The sequence below is a fragment of the Myotis daubentonii genome, chromosome 6 (genome assembly GCF_963259705.1).
Source record: "Myotis daubentonii chromosome 6, mMyoDau2.1, whole genome shotgun sequence".
In the NCBI taxonomy this organism is placed as follows: Eukaryota; Metazoa; Chordata; class Mammalia; order Chiroptera; family Vespertilionidae; genus Myotis; species Myotis daubentonii.
In genome coordinates, this window is record NC_081845.1 from 22006425 (window position 1) to 22029311 (window position 22887).

General features: G+C 40.0%; 1 protein-coding gene across 2 annotated transcripts; it reads right to left on the bottom strand.

The window, feature by feature from the left end:
• Nucleotides 1–3799: 3799 nt before the first annotated feature.
• LOC132236896 (pantetheinase-like) lies at nucleotides 3800–21972 on the bottom strand. Of its 2 annotated transcripts, XM_059700363.1 has the most exons (9): nucleotides 21735–21972; nucleotides 21204–21479; nucleotides 19265–19492; nucleotides 16470–16600; nucleotides 12166–12358; nucleotides 11241–11532; nucleotides 10426–10787; nucleotides 5641–5811; nucleotides 3800–4054 (listed from the first exon to the last, which is right to left on the bottom strand). In XM_059700363.1, the coding sequence occupies exons 3-9, from the start codon at nucleotides 19475–19477 to the stop codon at nucleotides 3872–3874; spliced, it is 1545 nt and encodes a 514-aa protein (XP_059556346.1). In that variant the 5' UTR covers nucleotides 19478–19492; nucleotides 21204–21479; nucleotides 21735–21972; the 3' UTR covers nucleotides 3800–3871. The 2 variants fall into 2 exon arrangements, with proteins under 2 accessions (XP_059556346.1, XP_059556347.1); XM_059700364.1 differs by lacking the exon at nucleotides 21204–21479.
• Nucleotides 21973–22887: the final 915 nt, after the last annotated feature.

The window sequence follows — 22887 nt, forward strand, 5'->3', positions numbered from 1 at the left end:
CACAGATGCTGACCTTGGTCTGCACCTACTAGGAAGCTCCAGATCCAGCTCACCAAGTGGACCATGTTTCAGACCGTGTCAAAGCACCACCCAAACACCTCCACAAGTGACACACTCAAAAGGCAAACTCAGCAGACACCAGAGCCCCACTGAAGTCAGTCCTGCTCCCCGTGGTTGGTCCCTGCACAGCTGGTCCTCCATGGTGGTCTCAGTCAGTTTTTGCAGCTGAGTGGCCTGGGGATAAATCCCTCCCATTAACATGCCAACAGTAATCAAGTCTCAACCACAATAGGAGAGTATACACAGCCCACGCAGGGAGGGGGCACCTGGAGGGCCCAGCTCAGGTGAATAGATGTCTTGGACTCTGACATCTACTACATTCGGCCACTTTACCAAGCTTGGGAGAGGCACCAGGCCTGCATAATACATAAAAACAAACCAGGGAGGCTGCCAAAATGAGGAGAAAGAGAAACATGTCCCAAATGAAAGAACAGAGCAAGAAATTAAAAACCTATTTGAAAAAACAATGACAGAAAACTTTCCTAAACTGGTGAAGAAAATAAACATACAAGCCCAGAAAGTGCAGAGTCCCAAATAAGACAAATTGTTATTAAAATGCAAAAGATTAAAGACAAAGAGAGAATCCTTTTTCATAGTGATGCATTTATTTTATTCAGCAAAACCCAGGGATTATAGGCAAACTATTTTATGTAAATTCATCAACCTAAATAAAATCTAGACAAATTTAAAAATAAAATCTGGAAAGAAGAAAAAAAAATACACACACCTAAGATTACAATATTAGCCCTGACCGGTTTGGTTCAGTGGATAGAGCGTTGGCCTATGGACTGAGGGGTCCCAGGTTCGATTCCAGTCAAGGGCATGTACCTTGGTTGCAGGAGGTGTACAGGAGGCAGCTGATCGATGTTTCTCTCTCATCAATGTTTCTAACTCTCTATCCTTCTTCCTTCCTCTCTGTAAAAAATCAGTAAAATATATTAAAAAATTACAATATTAGGTAAAGAGCCAAGAGATTTGCAGATCTAGTGTTGCTCTATACAATTACTAGTCACCTAGGGGAGGTGGGCGGGCGCCATTTCCCATTCCCACCACTATACACAGTTCTCCACTTGCTGAATGCTCAGTTTTTCATACAGGGTCTCTTCCTTCAGTCTTTTGTATTTTGATTGTTATGTAAAACTTGCTTTTATTTTAATATTGAGATCAGGATTTCAACTGCTGTAAAATTATGAACTTTTATACTTCTATCAGTCCCTGAGGACCTAGTCCCCTTTGCTCACGGGTGCAGGCATGTTTCCCACTGGCAGAGCTACACGTACCCTCCAGCTGGCTGTCTGAAAAAGAAACCAGCCTGTCCCCTTCCCTTACACCTCTGTCCTTCTCTCCGCAGAACCTGGATTGTGTTGCTGTGATCCTCAGATCCAAAGTCAACCAGCCTCTTGTTTCCGCATCACTTCCTTTGTGTTTATATGGCATTTTGTCAGTGTTGCTGTTTAGAATAAATAAACTATTTACATAAAGAAAAAAAAAAGAGCCAAGTGATTGTCTTACTAGAGGCCTGGTGCATGAATTTGTGCACAGGTGGGGTCTGGCCAGACCTCCCTGATCGGGGCCAATCGGGCCGGCCGGGGGGAAGGGCTGTGGGCAGTTGGTTGGCCAGCCCTGTCCCCTGGTCAAACTCCCCACTGAACTCCTTGTAGAGGGGACAATTTGCATATTAGCCTTTTATTACATAAGATTAACAGAGCAAACAAAATCACTGAAAACTTTTAAGCACAACAGAGTTAGAGATATGTGTTGTAATAAACGTGGTAATGAATTCAGACTTATTGTAAGTTACAAGGCTAATAGCAGAATATATAAACATACTCTCGCCATGGAGCCTGGAGGTGGGGATAATTAGGGGTCATCTTGGAAGCTGGTTACCAATGCATATGCCTGTGTGTGTGTGTGTGTGTGTGTGTTACATCATCAAGAAATTGATAACAAAAGTTGTAATCTTTAAAGGTGGAAGTGTCAAAATTGCTCTCTGGATGATTTGATTCATTGAAGTATAAAAAGATTGATTTAACAATTGTATTTGAGCACTGGTCTTTCTTCGAATTGTGTTGTTTGTATCAAATGAGCATCACAAATGATTTAAGCAGAAGAAATTAAAATTACAGTTAAAAAGCACATCAAAATTATGATAAAATACACATATATGCATTAAAAAATCCAGACTGAGAAAGTAATCGAGCTGGGTTTGAGTGTAGTAAGTGCCACTTTTTAAAAAAAAATTTATTGATATGAGAGAGGAAGGGAGAGTGAGAGATAGAAACATCAGTGATGAAAGAGAATCATTAATTGGCTGCTTCCTACTGGGGATCGAGCCTGCAACCCAGGCATGTGCCCTTGACCGGAATGGAACCTGGGACCCTTAAGTCTGCAGGCCGACATTCTATCCACTGAGCCAAACCGACTTTTAATAGTGCCACTTTTAATAGTAAATTCACTGCTGCAATATTTAATAAAATTCATTTGAAGAAGTGAATTTTAAGTAAATTCATTCTAAGGCAAGCTAATAAGTTTGTCACTGAAAAAATATCAGGTAGTATATTCAGATGAGCAGTTCTTAGTTGATCTCTAGGAAAAAATTGAAAATGAAAATAGTATGATTTCTCTCAAGAATTTTAGAACTCACCAAATGCAACAAAAGACTTTATGAGATGACATCATGTAGGAAATAAATACCAATTATGCTTATAAAAATTATGTTCACTTGTTTGGGGTACTAGTTTATTTAGCATATTTGTTCATATGTTGATCAAGGTAATTTTTGTGATGGTAGTTTAATACAAAGCAGATAAAAATAGTTTATTTCTCCTTGTGTGAAAGAACTGTAAGAAAGACACTCAAGGGCAATTTCCCACTGACTTGTATTACAGGTTTTAATACTAAAATCCATTGTTATTTAATGCTTTAGAGCAGGAGGCAGCAAACTTTTTCTGTAAAGAACCAGGCAACAAATATTTTTAGCTTTTCTGGCTCTATGGCCTTTGTCACAACTATTCAATTCCACCATTGTAACATGAAAACAACCATCAACAACACCTAAACAAATGAACGAGACTCTCTATAATAATAAAAGCGTAATATGCTAATTAGACTGGACAGCTGAATGACCTTCCAGACGACCTACAAATTTCGTGTATGGGGCCTCTAGTATTGAATAAAAGTTTAGCTATGGAGAATAAAATTGGAATTTCACATAATTATCATGTGTCACAAAATAGTCTTCTTCTTTTGATTTTCTTTTTCAACCATTTAGAAACATAAAAACCTGTCATAGCTCACAGGCCACACAAAAACAGGTAGCAGGTCAGATTTGGTAAATGTCTGCACTAGCGCCACCCTATTAATATGCTTATGGGCTGACAAGATAAGCAGTAAATAGGCAGTAAATCACCAATGAAAAACAAAAACATGAAGGCCCACTAAATGTAAGCTCAGCTGCCTTCTGGGATGCTTCAGTGCTAGATATCAGGTCAAAGACAATTAGCTGATGTTGAATTCATTAATTTTCTAATTGAAATATGCAGGTTGGCTGAACCATTGAAACAATCTCACCAAAAAAACCTAAAAGGTCGGTATAACTGTTATCTTCATTTTATAGAATTTACCTTTCTAAAATGCTGTCATTATATATATGATCTATATGGTCTGGAATGGATTTGGGGGTGGTATCTAAATATATATATATATTTAGGTATACCAGACCCATCTTTCTTTTCTCATCCATCCATCCATCCATGCATCCATCCATCATTTTTTAAATTATTCAAGATAAAATAAAGAAAATGTAAAAATTCTACCAACTTAGTGAGTATAGGATAGGTGTTATAACTATGAGCATTATTGTTAGTGTGTATGCCATGAAGCCTGAGGAAGCATTGGATGTGTGGTCCTTCTCATACACCCTCCCAAACAGAGTTACTGTCAAGACAGGTCCAGACGGTGGCTTCAGGCTCAGCAAGCGTCCATCACTCAACACCTAATTAAAACACAAAGAAGTTGACTGGGTCTAACTTTAAGTTCTACAACCCACAACACACTTTTAAAATCAATACAACTGGACAAGGGAACAATAAATATAATGGCCAGGTTCTGTTCTATCAGAAATATTTGAAATGATACAGAAGAAAAGTTGGAGCCATGGGAACTGGCACTGATTCATTTATTATTGAAATGCCTGTAATCAATAACTTATCATTTATTTACCTGAGGAGACATCCCATAAGTTAGTAGACATAAAACAGTGGATTTGGGAATATATAAGAGAAATCTAGTCCTCTCAGACAAGATAAAGACTCCGTGAAGGATTAGAAGGGATTGACTGACTGAGGGATTTCAGCTGAATCTCTACCAAGCCTGTCAATCACTCACCACGGCTCCCTAACCTGCCCATTTTCCCCAACTCCCCACAGTAGCTGTTTCTACCAGGAGAAAGGAGTGAGAACAGAACTTGCAGGAAAAGCCAGTAGAAAAAATGGGGCTGGGCAGAGTGCTTGGGCAATATGGATTATTTCTAGCCTCTAAAAACAGGTTAAAAAAAACGACTCTACTTTCTTACCAACATCAACCACTGAAATTCTCTCTCCTTGGCTTTTCATTCTTTCCTTTTCTCCTATGATCACATGGAACCTTCGCCCACATCATGAGAGGGATTCCTTTTAACTACTCTCAGCCATCACTGCTCAGTGATGCCAAGGGGCTTTTTTCTGGTGGGATTAGTCCTGAAACTCTTCAAATCTTCTTTCTACCTTACACAGCCCAGCCTTGTCCCTGCAGTTCCCACAACAGTATGTTTCTTTAATCTTAAGAACACACTAATTATTATATTAAGGCTTTCCAGATAAAAAATGCAGCCTGGCCGTGGTTGGAGGTTTTAAATGACGTGGTTGAAGGGGATTGCATGAATTAATCATGCCAAATGTTGGGATCATCTGACTTTACCACAACCCCACCCCGTGAGGTCATTTCTCCCACTTGACTAAGCACTGGCAGCAAGGCATTTACCCTTCAGGAATACAGGTGCTAGACAGGAGTTCCAGTTAAATTAATTTCAGATAAGTTAAAAATAGTAAAAATAGTTTTTAATATGAGAATGTCCCAAATATCACAAGGGACATACTTACATTTTAAAAAACAGATTCCTAACTGGTTTGGCTCGGTGGATAGAGTGTCGGCCTGTGGACTGAAGAGTCCCAGGCTCGATTCCAGTCAAGGGCACGTACCACTGGGGATGTGCCTGCAGTGGTTGAGCATCGACCTATGAACCAGCAGGTCATGGATTGATTCCCAGTCAGGGCAGCACATGCCCTGGTTGCGGGCTCGATCCCCAGTGTGAGGTGAGCCTATCAATGAATCTCTCTCTCCCTCTCTCTTCCTCTCTGAAATCAATAAAAAAATATATTTTTAAAAACACAGCTTGCTCAGTGTCTTTCCTTAGCCCTAAGGACAATTTTACCCTTTTTAAATAGAGATTTTTATGATTGTAAGCACTTGGATAGGTTTTGTACCCAAAAAGTGCTTCCTCTTACATGAAATGAGTTGTCAATATTAAGCAAAGATTCTCACCTGAAATTCTCCAGGTGCAAGCTGAATTTCACTTAGCAGCACCTCAGGAAAGACATACTGGGTTCCAAATGTGCCACTGAGGGAGAACATTTCAAACCTGGTAGAAGCAGTTTCAACTGCGTGACCACAAGTGTGTAAGCTCGTTGTTTTACACTTCAGCAGAGTGCAAATCTAGAAAGTAAAGGCAAACCATTAATTCCTAGGCAAGCCAATAGAAACATTCTCCTGACCCTGAAAAAAAATGCCAGGGTTCCTTTGTTTGAAAAAATAATATTATTTCCTCAATTGATTAATCCAGTTCATTGCTGAATAGCTAATACAACTAGCAATGGGGGGAAAAAAAAGGATGTCTTCTTTTGAAGTTAAACAGAAAGCATTTAGGGCAGTGTGTTAAGATGGGATAAAATAACTTTCTGATAAAGGTAGAATACATGCTTCTTTTTGTTCCCTTGAAATCCTATTAAAACTAACATTAATGTTTTTAAGATATAAGTCTAGAAGGATAGGGGTCCAGGAGGATAGACCATGGCACAATTTTAGAAGCAGGGATGTTAATGCCAAAGTCGTAACTGAGTTAGCTGATCTAAGAACGCCAAGTCCTAAATTGGTAGTGAGGAAAGCCAAGAATCAACCCTGAATATACTGCAGAATACTCGAGAGATTCCACTCCTGCTGCCTCAGTACCTCAGCAGCTGTTAAAGATGTGGTGGCTAAAGTAAGGAAAATTGGTGGGAAGTCGTTAAAGGTGCCACAGATACTGAGTCCCCATCACGGATGGGCAACTGCCCCTCCCCTATTCCAGTGAAAGACGGGCGTTTATTTTCAGAGGGGGTAACGCAGATGACCTTTAGATGGAGGTTTTAAATGACGTGGTTGAAGGGGATTGCATGAATTAATCATGCCAAATGTTGGGATCATCTGACTTTACCACAACCCCACCCCGTGAGGTCATTCTCCCACTTGACTAAGCACTGCCAGCAAGGCATTTACCCTTCAGGAATACAGGTGCTAGACAGGAGTTCCAGTTAAATTAATTTCAGATAAGTTAAAAATAGTAAAAATAGTTTTTAACATGAGAATGTCCCAAACATCACAAGGGACATACTTACATTTTAAAAAACAGATTCCTAACCGGTTTGGCTTGGTGGATAGAGCGTCTGCCTGCGGACTGAAGAGTCCCAGGCTCGATTCCAGTCAAGGGCATGTACTTTGGTTGCAGGCACATCCCCAGTGGGGAGTGTGCAGGAGGCAGCTGATCAGTGTTTCTCTCTCATCGATGTTTCTAACTCTCTATCTCTCTCCCTTCCTTTCTGTAAAAAATCAATAAAATACATTTTTAAAAAAAAAACAACAACAAGATTCCTTGCTTACCTGAACTTTACATTTACTTGGTCATCCTGTGTTAGAAGGGTTTTAAAGCTTGAAAAACCTGACCAACCCAGCAGGAAGTCTCTACAGCTACTCACCTGAGGGATTCCCCTAACCAAAGGCTGAGTTAAATCACCCTACTGTGCAGCTTGGAAAGGCAAGGATTACCCACGTGCTCAGAGCTCTCAGTCAGTTTTCAGTAATCCTAACGTGTCACCCTATATCTGAAAAAACTACTAAATTGAGAATTTTAAATTCCAAAACCTGTCAGGTACCAGTGGTTTTGTCAAGGGCACACGGCCCAGAAAAATAACAGAGGGCTTTGTTTACTTGACAGTCTTCACACCGAGAAGGGACTTAACCACTTCTCTCTCCAGTGGAGCCAAGACTCTGGGGGAGACAGAAAGGCAGGACAAGATTGAGGGGGGGAAAGGAAGAGAGAGAGAGAGAGAGAGAGAGAGAGAGAGAGAGAGAGAGAGAGAGAGAGAGAGAAAGCCAGTAGATGGCTATCTTGTTTTATAACCAACTTAAAAAATCTATCACAAAAAAGAAAAAATTATATCTCATAAGTTTTGAATTTTAAAAATATGGCAATGTAATATCATATATGTCCCATATACATAGTGCAATTAATGTCAAAATGTCACAGAATATATGGTAATATTTATATGTCAATAAATTTTCTACAAAATAACTTGTTTAATTTTTAATAGTTGGGCATTTTCTCAATACCATTTTCCCTCCTTTCTCCAGTACCTTGGAACACTGATGTCCTACATTTTCAAACTTTTTTGTTGCTCTTTCCTTTAGACCTAATAATAATCAAGGTTCTCTCATCTTATGGAAAAACAAAGACCAAAAACAGCGTTTGCGGCCAGTGTCTGTCTAGTTCTTGTCTCATTTCTCTTCCTCCTGTCTCAGACAAGGGTTTTGAAAAGGGCCCCACCAGCGTGGCTCAGTGGTTGAGCGTCAACCTATGAACCAGGAGGTCATGGCACATGCCTGGATTGCAGGCTTGATCCCCAGTAGGGGGTGTGTAGGAGGGAGCCAATCAATGTTTCTATCTCTCTCTCTTTCTCCCTTCCTCTCTGAAATCAATTAAAATATATGTACTTTAAAAAAGAGTTTTGAAGAGGAAACCAGTCACTCATTCTTGCAAAATTTTTACTTCCCTTCAACTATTCAACCTACTGTAATCTGTCTTTCACTGTGTCATTATAAGCCCAGGAAATTCTACCAAAATTGCACTTATTTATGTCAGTAATGTTAAACATATTGCATTAACACACTTCACAATTTTCTCCTCCCAGGTCTCTACTTCCTTCCTGTCCATGATTATTCGCTTTTTAAGTTTTCCTTTATGTTTAAATCCCATTTGCAGGTCCTAATTCTCTATCCATTTTCTGCTCAAACACTGGAGCTCTGAAGGTTCCACCCCTAGACCACAGTTGTTTACAGTCTATGTAGTCACCTTTTCACACCATTCACCCTTGTGGATTTAACCAAGACCTTTATCCTGCTGATTCTCAAAACAATAGTTCTAAATACAGTGTCTCCCATAAGCATCAGACCCATATATTCAACAACCTCATGGATGGCCCCAGCTGAATGGACCTTAAGTACTCCAAAACCAACAAGGCCCAAGCAAAACTGAGCAGTGCCCACTGCTACCCAATTTGCTCCTCTCCATGCATTCTGTTCTGTCAGAGCATTGCATTCAACCAGCCACTCTTGCCAGAACCTGGCACATTCTAGAGCAGTGGTTCTCAACCTTCCTAATGTTTTCGGATGGTGTTAGATGACCCCTGTGAAAGGGTCATTTGACCCCCAAAGGGGTCGAGACCCACAGGTTGAGAACCACTGCTCTAGGTTCTTCTTCCATCGGTCCTGACTTGTTAGGTTATGCCTTAGTAACACCAAACGGCTTGCTTTTCCTTGCATACCTTGTTCTCTCACAAATTCACACCCTTGACCATGCTCTCCACTCCACCTAGAGTTCCCTCCCACACGTTTTTACCTAGAAATGAATAGGTAACTTCAGTACAGATTGGCATCTGATAGAACAGAGAGTGCACATTTTGCTGTGGAAATACTAACGAGCTGTACTTAGCCTGAATTGGGGATCCAGGAAAGATTCCTCATGAGGAGGGTCTAGCCCAGCGGTTCTCAACCTGTGGGTCACGACCCCTTTGGGTGTCGAACGACCCTTTCACAGGGGCCGCCTAAGACCATCTGAAAACACATATATAATTGCATATTGTTTTTGTGATTAATCACTATGCTTTAATTATGTTCAATTTGTAACAATGAAAATACATCCTGCATATCAGATATTTACACTACGATTCATAACAGTAGCAAAATTACAGTTATGAAGTAGCAATGAAAATAATTTTATGGTTGGGGGTCACCATAACATGAGGGACTGTATTAAAGGGTCACGGCATTAGGGAGGTTGAGAACCACTGGTCTAGACTTATTCATCCTATATAATAAAAGGCTAATATGCAAATTGTCCCCTCGGGAGTTCAACTGCTCACTATAATGTGCGCTGACCACCAAGGGGCATCATGGAATGAAAGAAGGCCCAGGCCAGCAATTGGCCCTGATTGCCAGCCAGGCCTAGGGACCCTACCTGTGCATGAATTTCATGCACCAGGCCTCTAGTTTTCATATAATAAGCACAGAATATATACCTGGTATGTAGTAGGCACTTGATAATTTTTTGTCAAAATGAACAAACATTGTAGAGTGCCTATCACACAGCAAACAAAATGTTACACCATGGGGGAAGTTCCATCACTCAAAAGGCTTTCAGTCTCAGGATATTGCAATAATCTGGGCAAAAAAGGATTGGAGACCAGATCATGAATGATAAGACCAGAATGGGAAGAACAAAAAGTCTGATTATTTTAGGAGTCCCATCACGTAAGACTATTATAGTTCCTGCTTCATAGCTAAATCTTTTCAGCAATAAACTATTTCACTGTACATCTCAGAGATCAACTTCATATGTCTCCAGGACATACTTACTGTTAAGCTGTATTCAACAAAATAGGCATTAGTGAACATATTGGGAAAATGGCTAACTTTGTTCAGGTAAGAAATATCAGACATTACTTACCCATTAAAATTGTCTCTAATGTGACAATTATATCATTTCAAACATTGGTACTGCAAAATAAATGTTCTGCCTTTTTCCAACCAGTTTAATATTAGACTGACATTGGCAATTGCAAGTTGGCAATGCTTAACTAAATTTGAATTTCAGACAAACAACAAAATTTTTAGTACACATATCCCCCAAAGTTGGACACACTTATACCAAAACCAATTCATTGTTTACCTGAAATTCAAATTGAACTGGGTATCTTATATTTTATCTGGTAACTCCACTGCCACCCAAATAAATGTTACCTGTAAATGGTAGTTCCCTTCAACAGTATGTAGTCCATCAAATGCCCCTAGGGCATACACTTCATCTGCTCTCTTCTCAGACATCTTGTAGCTTAGATGACAACAGAGATCTTTCTGACAAACTGTATAATTTCCTGTGACTCCTCTGAGCTCCAAGAAGGTGTATTCATCAAAAAAGACAGTGCCCTTAAACTCCTTGTTTCTCGTTGAGAATGCTTCTATTCCACTAGCATAAGAAGTCCAATTCACCATGACTGGGTGCTTTGGGTGGGAATCTAATCGTGAGAGAAGGAGTTTTCCCTTCTCTGTCTTCATATCATAATGAAATGCTCTTGGAGAATCAGGTGCATAGATGCCACTTCCTGGAAGCGATAAGTTGGAAATCACATTTGAAACAGAAAAGTGAAAATAATAACAGTTGTTACTATTTTAAACTCACATTAACATTTTACTTTCTCTAAGGTATATACTAGTATTTTTACTAACTTCAGTGAAATATGCCAAGGACAACAGATGATAAAAATCCAATAGAGTCTGACACCAAGAAGCCAAGAAGAGTTGTCACATAAGAAGTGGTGAATTTGGGGGGAAAATGAAAAAGGGTGTTATTCAAGTTGAATAAAACTAAATAAATCTGAAAACAATTTATATGAAGATTAATTCTACAGCATGTCACCAGCTAGATACACAAAAATTAGGAGTTGAAAAACACTGTGTTAAGGGGTACATATTAGTTACAAAAGAATTTTTTTTTTTTTTTTTTTTTTGCTTTTTGGATTCCATTAAGTTTGTAAATCTTAACAATTATACATTACCTGTCATTTTCTTTGAGGGGTGATGTATATTTGATGCAAGGAAATTGACCTTCATGCCCATAGCCCAAGCTGAGTGGAATTCAATAGCTGACAGATGTGGCAAAACATTCATCCACGCTGTGGGAAACAGTATGGTGTCCACATGGAAGTCTTTCACCAGGGCCACAGCAGGGTCGTGGAAGAGTATATCGAAGCATGTGAAAATGCCAAACCTTCCAAAGGTGGTGTCGAAAGTCACAACCTCAGGCTCCTTGGGTACATTGAATTGATCTTCACCCAAGAAAAGGTTTTGCTGGAATGAACAGAAGACAAAGACGAGGTAAATCTCTTTTTAGAAGTTGCTTGGATGTCACGGTGTCTGAAAAAGTACAAGTGCACATTGATTCGGCAGTGCTAATTTCATCTATGACCATCGGCTTCATAGGGAAAGAGTGCAGAACTTGAGACTACTACGGCTAATAGGAGCCTTTGGTTCAATCTCCACATTTTTAGATATGTACAAGGAAATCCTTATCTCTTAAGACCTTGAATCTTACAAGAGGTAGGAGTGAAATAGATAACGCATATTTGCCAAGAATGCATCTATTTTCCGAGGATAAAGGACTTTCTTTGCTTCCTTCTTGTTAAAAACAAGTCTATCTGGTAAGTGTTTTTTCATTCTAGCCTTGAGCCATTGCCAAAGCATGTCTTTAAAAGGGGAAAGTCCAAAAGATGACATATATTTCAATGCAGGTAGGTCCTACTGATTCTCACACACTCCCAACAACACACTCCCGTTCCTAAATGCACACACACCTAATCACTACTTTCTCTGCTTTGTCTCTGCTCAGCTTCTAAAGTATGCTTCTTGTCAATAATAAGGATTTCCCCCTATTGTCCACTTTAATTTGTTACGCATTCACTAACTACTTGCATTAAATTCTACCTTATGGTAGCGTGCCACCAGTTTTCCTTCAGAGTCAAACACCACATCAGTGTTGTATTGGTAACGGCCATCAGGGGGACACTGGGGGTCGCTGGCATTGCACGGCTTCTTGTCCCCAATATTTGCCACGACATAGATAGAGTTTTCCTTGGCCAGGCAGCTGAGTCTTTCTTGCACTGGGGTGTGGCCAAATCTGGTATGTGTTATTGGAAGAGGAAAACAAAAATCAAGCTCAGCTTTTAATAAAACTCAGGATGATAGCGGCCTGAACCTACTATGCAATACACACACACACACACACACACACACACACACACACACATTCTAAATGACATAGGTAGAAGGGAAAGATTAAAACAAAAAGAGACTTCAGAGGAAGTACATGCTTGTGGGAATTCATTTGTAGAAAATGATTCTAGAGTAACACTCCAGGCCATGTATTTTTTTCTTCATAGCATTTATCATCATTCATAATCATGTATGCATTCACGTATTAATCATATATTGTATGTTACATCTTATAGCTATTATGGGGCAAATACACACACATCTCCTATTCACTGAACCCATGCCTGACAGAAAACAGGCATTAAAAAAGTATTTTGAATGAAAGAAGGTTAACTTAGAGCGAGGATTCTAGGAAGATGGCAAAGTTGGAAGCAGCAAGAATCTATTCCTCTACTTAGATAACAATTGCAGAATTGGTCTGACATAATACTTGGGAACTCTGCAGTTTATTTGAAGGCTTGAAACTTCCAGGGTAAATTGCAGTTAATTTCAGTCTATTTTAACACTGGTTCAGCAGTGACTACCCATGATCCATCTTTCCCCCAGCCCCCAGGGCAGGCAGCCATGCAGGTGTCCCCGGAGCACCTTGCAGGCAGCTTGTGGGAGCAAGGTGAGCAATAAGGCCCCTTTCCTCCAAATATTGGGAATCTGTGTTCTGAGCATAGATAACTGCTTCTGATCTCAGAGATACAGACTCGGGGGCAGGCAGCCTTTGCTGCACCCCTCATGCATTGTTGCTAGTGACTTCTAGGGAATTTACACAGTCTTTACTTTTTTTCCCCTTTTGGGCGCCAGACATTTAAGGACTAGGACATAAAAAAGCAATCGCATGTATAGGAGAATTTAAAAAGTCACCGTACATGCCCAGGGAAAGGCACAGGCTAACAAAAGACCTCAGAAGACCTTAAGTTACACCTCAAGCTTATGCCCAGAACAGAAACAATCAAAACAAACAAACAAGAGATACAAAACCCCGGGGAAGGAAGAAGTTTTGATTTCCAGTTATCACATTGTAAGATTCAAATGTCCACTTATCAAAAAAAATCATAAGGCATACAAATAACCAGAGGGAAGGCAGGGTGGGTGGGTGGCAAGAGATCAACCAAAGAACTTATATGCATATATGCATAACCCATTGACACAGACAATAGTCTGGTAAAGGCCTGGCATCAGGGGAAGGAGCGGGCTAGAAGGGTGAATGGGGGCAAAAAGGGTACATGTGTATAACTTTCAACAATAAAGATAATTTCTTTTTTTTTTTTTTTTAAACTGTCTGTTTAGATCCTTTGCCTATTTGGAGTCATAAGGGATAGAACTCTGCACAAGAGGCTAAGAAACTTGTTCCAAATTTAATAAACAAGGAGGTACCATTCAATGCTTTGAGGACAAAAGTAACAGGATCTGAATTTTCTTTAATAGGACATCACAGTATAAAATGTACTAGAATGGTTAGAGACTAAGTATAGGGAAACCATTAGGAAGTTATTTCAATGGTTGAGATTAGAGACAACACGAGTTGGGCTAGAATGGTGCCAGCCAGTATGGAAAGATGGGAATACAAGAACATTTGTTAATGCTTAATTTCTTTACTTTTATCATATTACCAGTTGTCCCAGAAAAGGAATTAAAATGCAATTTTGAAAAGTGAGATCTCAGAATATGTAATATCTATCCATATTTATTTTGTATTGGCACCACACAAAAATAGCTTAAAAATGGTTACTACTAGGTTATTGAAGAGTAGCTAAGACTAGGAGAGCTGTTGAATGAATGAAAATGTGGTGCCATCTGCTGGCAATAGTAATGAAAGCTTTCTTTGAGTATCAAATCTAGACCATTAAATTTATAAATTAGTACAAAACCATAGCAATCACCTGAAAATATATCCTTGTAAAAGATCACGGATACAAGAACACATTTAAAAACTTATTTTAATGCATTTATATAAGTGACCATTTGATAGTTTTTCCCATCATTTGCTTCAATTCTATAGGAAATGCACAGAAATAAATATAACACATTGAACCACTTGAAACATATTTATCAAATCTTTCCAGGTCAATATATTTTTAATCTGTTTTGGTCACCCCATTTTTCAGAATAGTACCTCTACATGAAGCATGTCAAACTCAAGAGCTAACATGGGCCAAATAAACAAGGTTGAAGTTTATGTGGGCCGCAAAAAAACAAAAGCTTCAATTTTCATAGGAACATAGCTGTATTTCAATAGAGACATGCTGAAAACAAAGGGCTGAAATAAATGAGTAATTGTTTACATAAAATAGAACATTTTAATAAAAATTATTATTTTTTCTTGAACATTAACTTACCAAACACTGAATAACTGCACAAATTAATAAACATAACGCAAATTAATCTATTTTTCTTGTTCTCCACAAGTGAAATATTTCCTTTTGCGGGCACCAAACAAGTTAGTCCAAGACTAATGACATGGCCATCGGCTGCTGAAATATCCGCTGCTAGTATTAGTGGAGAGAAATGGTGTGCCTGCGCATAAGGCATGTAAGGGAAATGGATGCAACACGATTATAGTAATCAGTCATTAGTGAATGTGTAGTTCATTATTAATAGTTATGTGTAACAGGGTATTGTAAAAATTAAGTTACGAAATCTTTAATAAAACGTTTCTTACATACCGTTATATTGCCTGGGCTACAAAAACATTCACTGTGGGCCGCATGCAGCCCGTGGGCCATGAGTTTGACATGCTTGCTGTAAATAATAGGTTCTCAAAAAATTTGTTCAATAACTGAATGAAGGCAAGGAATGGAGATGTAATTGGTGAAAAATATAAATAGAAAACAAGACTTTTTGAAATGGGGATTTTCTGGAGGCTCTTGGAAATTTGGTTCTAGGGAAGAGCCAATAAAAACCAAGTGAAGCCCTTGCTGGTTTGGCTTAGCCTCGCATCAGCCTGCGGACCGAAGGGTCCCGGGTTCGATTCTGGTCAAGGGCACATATCTCAGTTGCAGGCTCCTCCCCAGCCTGAGTCCTGGTTGGGGCTTGTGCAGAAGACAACAAATCAATATGTTTCTCTCACATCAATGTTTCTGTCTTTCCCTCTCTATTCCACTCTCTCTAAAAATCAATGGAAAAAATATCCTGGGATGAGGATTAAGAAAAAGAACCAAATAAAGTTACTTTATAATGGAAGTGGTAACAGCGGGGCTTTTAGAAACTGAATTTCTAGCATGAGAAATGGAAAAATATGAAATAGTTATGATACAATGAAATGTGAGTAGATAATTATGATAAATAATATTAAACTTGGTCAAAATCAAGGTGGCTCTATAAGCAGTTACAGTAGTTTGTGTAGTTTTGAGAGCAATTCCAAAAGAGAAATTCCTAGAATTTTAGCATTTGGAAATAAGTGAGTTAACTGACATGAATCTCTTAGGTGCATCAGATATTGTTTTGCTTATATTAAAAGTAACAGTGCTACTTTCATCACACTTCATATTTCTTTGGACTAGACTTGACTTAAACCACTTACACAGTTCTGCTACATCACCTACTAGATTGACAATTAGCTTAGGCTTTAAGGATTCTGTATACATTAACCACATCAACAAACTATCTGATGGATGAGAAAGAAAATTTTGAAATTCTCAACTGACACATGACTATTTTGCTATTTATTCACACATTTTTCAAATTATAGACACAACAGGGAAACAATTTTTCTGTTCACTAGTAAGAAGTCAGAAGACTAGAGTTTGGATCTGATTCTCCCACTAACCAGCTGCCTACCGCATGACCAGATCCAGCCCCTCAGTGGATTTGATGGTTTCTATGTTACCTTCCAGCACTGATTTCTCTGATTCTATAATACATAGTTACTTTTCTATTAAATATTTCCAAATGAGATGAAAAATAATAAAGCTGTCTTGAAACTTAGAATTGATAGTGGATCTTATGCAATGATCTTCTGCAAAATTTTCCCAAGTGAAGTAAGCTCATGTTCATGATTGAATTTATTAAGTCTGTCTGTTTACCTGTTGGGATGATTACAAGGGATCCAGTTCACTTGAGGGTCTGGGATATCTTCCAGGTATGGGTAGATAGATTCTCTATTGAAGTTCCAGCCATAAAGACCATCTTCTGGAGTCACAATAATATGTGCACCCTGTTAAACATGCAGCTTAATTAAAATATTTCTCAAATAAGCAAACAACCAAAAAGGGGCCTGCCTGCAAGAGGACCTGAGGAAGTGAGTGGCTGACAAACCACCTTCAGGTGTATGTTTTTCCCTTTCAATCTTATTCCTTTGTTTTCTATACTCTTATAATTTATTTTCTTTGCCCAACTACTTGCATTTTCCAATTCTGACATCATTCTTTATTTATAACTAGAGGCCCAATGCATGAAATTTGTGCAAGAGTAGGCCTTCCTTCCCCCAGCTGCTGGCACCGGCTTTCCTCTGGCACCTGGGCCCTGGGCCTCCCTCACAGCTCCAACTTCTTCTGGAAGGACATCTGGTCTAATTAGCATATTACGCTTTTATTATTATAGATGTTTTCTTTTTTTTTTCTAAGCATGAATAGCTTTCCAGGCTCTTCACAAGTTGACGCCCATAGTTGTTAACTATAAACCTAGCTCTTCTCCAAATCACTCCCTCCCTGAACTTAGACCAACTCTTGTACCTGAGTGTATGGAATTGATTTATAATTCAAATTCTTTTCCTCTGCTCCAGCCTTCCCTGCTGTATACCCTGCAAACATGGTTCCTGCTTCTCAGGAGGGGGCCTAGAGGTACAACCTGGGCACCTTCGGGTGGGAGAGTCATCCTGGAAGCTGATTTTTGTATGTATAAGAATGTGTATTGATAGATATGTTATATGTATATATCCTTGACTTTCATGACATTTCACATATCTGTCTATACCTGAGTTATGAATATCTTATTTAAACCACATACTTAACCTTAAACCTTTCATTTAACTCAAGGACTTACTATGCATTAGCATATACTAGTATACTTTTTACAAATTGGTAGTTACAGAATAGTCTCAAAGATGCAAATTATAGCATAGAGAATATAGTCAACGATATCATAATAACTACGTATGGGAACTTGAAATATTGTGGGGACCACTCTGTAAAGAGCATGATTTCCTAACAACTATGCTGTACACCTGAAACTAATACAGAATAAAAAATAAAATAATAAAACACATATACTTTTATCTAATTAAAATGAAATATGAAGTATATAATAGATAGCTTTATATGGATTGTATACATATGTAAAACATACATTAGCATGTGTTAGTATTATGAAGTATGAAGTATCTTGTAATTAGAATGAAGTTTGAAGTATATAATACATACAGTTAAGTAGTTTGCAACTTAAGCTTGTTTTGGTGTTATAAACTCACCTAAAACCCTGCACACTCTTAAGAGAACAAAGTGCACCAAGGCGGCTAATACTCTAAAAATAGCACGTGACCCCTGACCCATTTATCCTCCACCCTCCACCTGTAGCAGAAAAGAGCAACAAAGTTGTTGAACTTACAGCAAGTTTCTCAAAGGAGTGCTGCCCCTGAATGATAACCAAGCTGTTCTTTTCTTAAGTTTGTCTCACTATTAGGGAACTAATAATGTCCTTTTTCTAATAATTTGAGGAAAACAAAAGTTCTTGGGTACCCTGACATATATGTCTTCACCTACTTTAATGTTAGGGGCAGTACTATTAACCATGCTCTGTTATCTGTGATTGTTCTGTTCGGACAGAGAAAGCACATTCTAACCAGGCTGAGAGTAGTAAACCCTGGGACATGGGAGTTAATTTAGAAATGGAGCCCATTCTCCTTTTACTGAGAACTGCCTATCATCATGGAAAGATTAACAGCCTTATTGCGAAACAATGGGATCCCGGAAGCACCCCATCCCCTAGTCCACATCGCCAGTAATCTGTAATCATTTTACCCATTTTTATTCTATTTGCCTACTTCCCCACGCCTGTAATACCCAATTTTATTCCTTTTGCATACCCATTCTTATTCCTTTTGCCCACTTCCCCATGTAATCTTTGTCCTTCTACCCCATAGAAGCAGCTGGTTTATGGAAGGGTGCAAAGCAGACTTTCGTGAATGATCTGCTGTTCTCCCATACTGCCAGCTTATTGTGGAATAAATGCTCATGTGACTCAACCTGTTAGGGGCAAGAAAGGAATATTGGGGACTGGCTATGGTTGTGGGACATAGTGATCATGCTCTGTTAGCCATGATTGCCTTGTGTTGGTTAAAGAAAGGACATTCTGACCTGGCTGGGAGTTGTAGGCCCTTGGGACCTAGGAGTCAACCTTGGAATGCGGTCCATTCTTCAGGGAAAGATTAACAACCTTGTTACCCAAACAATGGAGTCCTCCCCACCCCCACCCCACAACCCCCCAGCTTCCTACATCCCCATGCCTATAGTCCAATTTCCCTGTGTAATCTTTGTCCTACCCTATATAAGCAGCTGGCCTATGGGGAGCGGCAGAGCAGATTTTGGAGAATGACCGGCTGCTCCCCCATACTGCCCGCAGTATTGGAATAAACAGTCCTTTTCTGAATCTCCGAGTGCCGTATGGTTTGTCGCTTCCCGATCACCTGATTTCTGCCATAACAAAACCTGTGTCTGCTTAATTGGCTCAAGTCGTGACAGGCAGCCCGGACCCATTAGTTGTCCGGTTTCATTAACACATATGCAAATACGTACTCGGACACATATTTAATTGACCCTGGTAATTGACTGTCTCTTGGGACCCCACTCTCTACAAAGAAACCAGCACACTCAAGAGGAGGTACCTGTTTTGCTGCTGATGTGATCGCTCCCTCCAAAAGGTCCAGATTTCTGTTCATTAACCCCAATGCCAATTCACGGGACACTGGTGCGAGGGTGGCATTCGGCAAAATCACTGCATGCTCATAAACAGCTGCAATAAAGGTGTCCAGGGAGCTGGCTTTTAAGGCACAGAAAACTGAAATTGCCACACAAGTCAGCAGCTGAGAAGTAATCATGCTGAAGTGCAAGGACTGTTGAAAAACAGAGCAAGCCCTTGTTTATAGAGAGAAATTACAAGGAAGCACGTGGTTCTCAGAACTTAGTGCTTTAAAGACAAATCACAACATCCAGCTGTTACGGCCAAAGGTGATCCTTGGGCTGCGGGGGGGCGGGGGGGGGCGGGGCGTGAAAGGATTGAGAAAAGACAGACAAGAGAATGAAAGCTGAGTCGCTGTGGAACGCTGCTCCCTGATGAGGAGACAGTGCCAGCGCCCACAAGCCGTGTCTTTATTTTATAGCAGATGCCACGAGGCAAAGTAGGGGCGTGATCAAGTTGTTTACAGCATTCTCGTGAATTTCAACCCTGCTCAACTACATGCACCTGAACTCTATCACAAGGCACATGGGGCCACGTGTTCAGACCACAGGTTCAAGCTTACAGCTATAGCTGTTAGCTATAATTGTGCTGGGAGGACCCTGCCCTCCAGCTGGGACTTGCACGTGGCAATGAGAGGACCCTGTTTTTTCATTAGTCCGAGACTTGAACCTGGCCAAAACACTGTAGCCGTGCCCCATATCTAGCGTTAAAAAAACATGATGGCTTCACATCATAGACATAATGTAAACACACTCTATAAAACACTCCTTATTGCACTCCTGAGGGCTGTGAGGACAAGATTACTTGGGCTTCTCGCTGTGTAAACAGCTGTCTTCTCCCCGTGTGTGTGCACCGGAGTCCAAATTTTCTGTTTGTAAAAACTCTGGTCACCGGATTTAGTGCCCAGCCCACTATAGAATGACTTCATCTTAACTAATTTCATCTAAAACTATCCTATGTCCAAATAAGGTCACATTCTAAAGTACAGGTGGTTAGGACTTCCACATAGGAATTCTTAGAATTCATGTTTTAGAACTTTATAGGTGTAAATAATTGGAAGACTAAATTGCTTTGCAATTTTGACAGCAGTATCACTAGCAGAATATGAATATCTAAATGCTACACTTTGTTCACTTTAGTTTCCTCAAAATGGGGAAGCCAGCACAAAGAGGGAAACAAAAGGGTCATTGCTATATAAAAGTGGCTTTGGACAGCAAACATGTCTGATCTTCTATTTCCTGTGGGTCCAGAATCTGGTAGCTGGGTGCCTCTTTCGCGAGACTGCAGTCAGGCTGGTGGCCTGGGCTGCAGTTATCTCAAAGCTCGACTGGGAAGGATTCACTTCCTAGCTCCAGGCTCATATACGTGGCTGATGGCAAGCCTCAGGTTCCCATTGACTGTTGCCCAGAGATGTGAGTTCCTTGCTTCAGGTCTTGCTCACACTCTTGTTTCTGGCTTCCCTAAGAGCCAGAGAGCAAGAGAACCCTCCCAGGATAGAAGCCGCAGTCTCTTAGTTAATCTAACGCAGAGTGTCACGGCATCACTTCAGTTGTATTCTATTCATTAAAAGCAAGTCAGTAGGTGGTCCAGCCCACACTTGACACAAGGTCATGCATGAATGAGGCAGAGATCATTGGGGACCATCTTAGAGGTGGCTGACCATAGGGTTAATAGGGAAGGAGAAACAATGACAGGGAGAATAAGAGTAAGAACTAAAGAGAGAAATAGAAGTAGTTGGAAGAGAGCATAATAGAAAATGGGGGGGGGGGGCGCTTAAAGATTTTGATATAGAATAAGTAGGCAAATTTTGTTTCAGTGCAAATTAAGTATAATATTTTTATATTTACAGAACTATTTATGCTTACCCATTTTATTTTTATATTTTATTTTGGATGGTGTTATTATAGTTCAATTTGCAAATGTATATGTCTGAGTTTTTTGCTTCAGTGCTATAATAAATTTATTCTGTGGCTACCAAGGTAACCAAGAGGCTGTGACTGCTCCGCCCTCCTCAGTCTATGGCAAACCCTAGCTGAATCTACTTGCTGACCTCCTTTTGGTTTTCCATTCCCAGGTGGTTGGGGATCCACATACTTCACAGTGAGATGGAATGTGTACATAAGAATTTAGAGAAGGAAGTTCTGAAATAAAAGTTAAAACTGCCATGAGCTACCAAAAGGTTTAAAAATTATGTGTTTGATGTTAGTAAGTTAAAAATTATAGTAAGAAGCTCCCATTGGTATCCAGTCTGACATACAAAGAGCTTGAAAGTTGCCTCTCCCATCTTCACAACAAGAAAAAAGCTGAACTGAAAAATGAATCATTTTTCTTAGATCCAGCAGAGAACTGAGGTCACAAGACAAACCACGGCCCCAAAATTAGAGAGACAGGCTTACCTGGAGCAAAAGTCCACTTTTGGAGCCAGTGCTGATGTTGACATAAAAATGTCCAAACCTGTAGGGAATTTTTTCTGCGTTTATTAGAGCCAAAACTGAGGACAACTGCCAGGAAGCAAGATCTCAAATGCTTCGATGAGTGACAGCTTTGTGGTTTTCCTTTCACGCATTTGGAATTAGGAGGAACTAAAAGGAAGATTACATGAAGGCAGGAGAAAGCAAGGCAGGGATTGGATTACAGGATAGTTCATGAGATCATGTGCTCTCTGGAGGGCGGTTTTACTTATGGCCTTCTGGGCATGTACTAGCCGAGTCTGAAAGGAGGCATTTCAAAGGTATGCTAACCTAGATTCACAGAAACAGTGGGCAGGTCTTGCTTAAGGTAGGGCGTGACTACTCACCATGACCTGCCCAGTTAGGAATTTAAGGTCATCCTGGGAGGTTACTTTCCATAGAACCCCTTTTCATCCACAGTGGTATGACCACTTCAACTGTCCTTGATGAATTGCTAGAGGCTCAGTGTGGATAAATTTCAGAATTAAAAAACGAGGGGAATTTAGTGTTAGGAAAAAGCTCGCACTTTTGTGAGTTTTACCTCCAGAACCCCAACAGATCCTCTGGGCAAACAATTGAGGAAAACAAAACAAAACACCTCTGGCCTCATACTTCCTAAAGGAAGAGAAATAAACCCACTTTGAAATAAGACCTTGAGGAGGAAACTGGTCTTTGCAAGGCCTGTCAGGCCATAAAAACTGTGAACAATCACTGCCCTGGGGGGCGGGGGGCGGGGGGGAGGTCATTATCGCTGGCCCCAGGACAGATCATCATGGGGGGGGCCTTCCTGTAAGCCCACGAAAGGGGGAGGAACCATATGAAAGGGGGCGGAGCCATATCTGCAGGACAAAGACCCCAGAAGGTTATAAAAAGTGAAGCCTCTGCTTGTTACTTCACTCTGATTTGGAAATTATTCCCGGAGTCCACTAGTGTTAATAAATGGGGTCCCTCCCTTTCTCTAGGACGCATGCTTGGTATTTCTTTGGTCTTCTGCAACACCCTGAGCATTTGTTCTCCTTATCAAAAGCCTGCCCTCAAGGAAAACTATTTACCGGAGTCTAAGCAATCTGGGGAAAAGAAATAGCTTAAACTTTGAAAC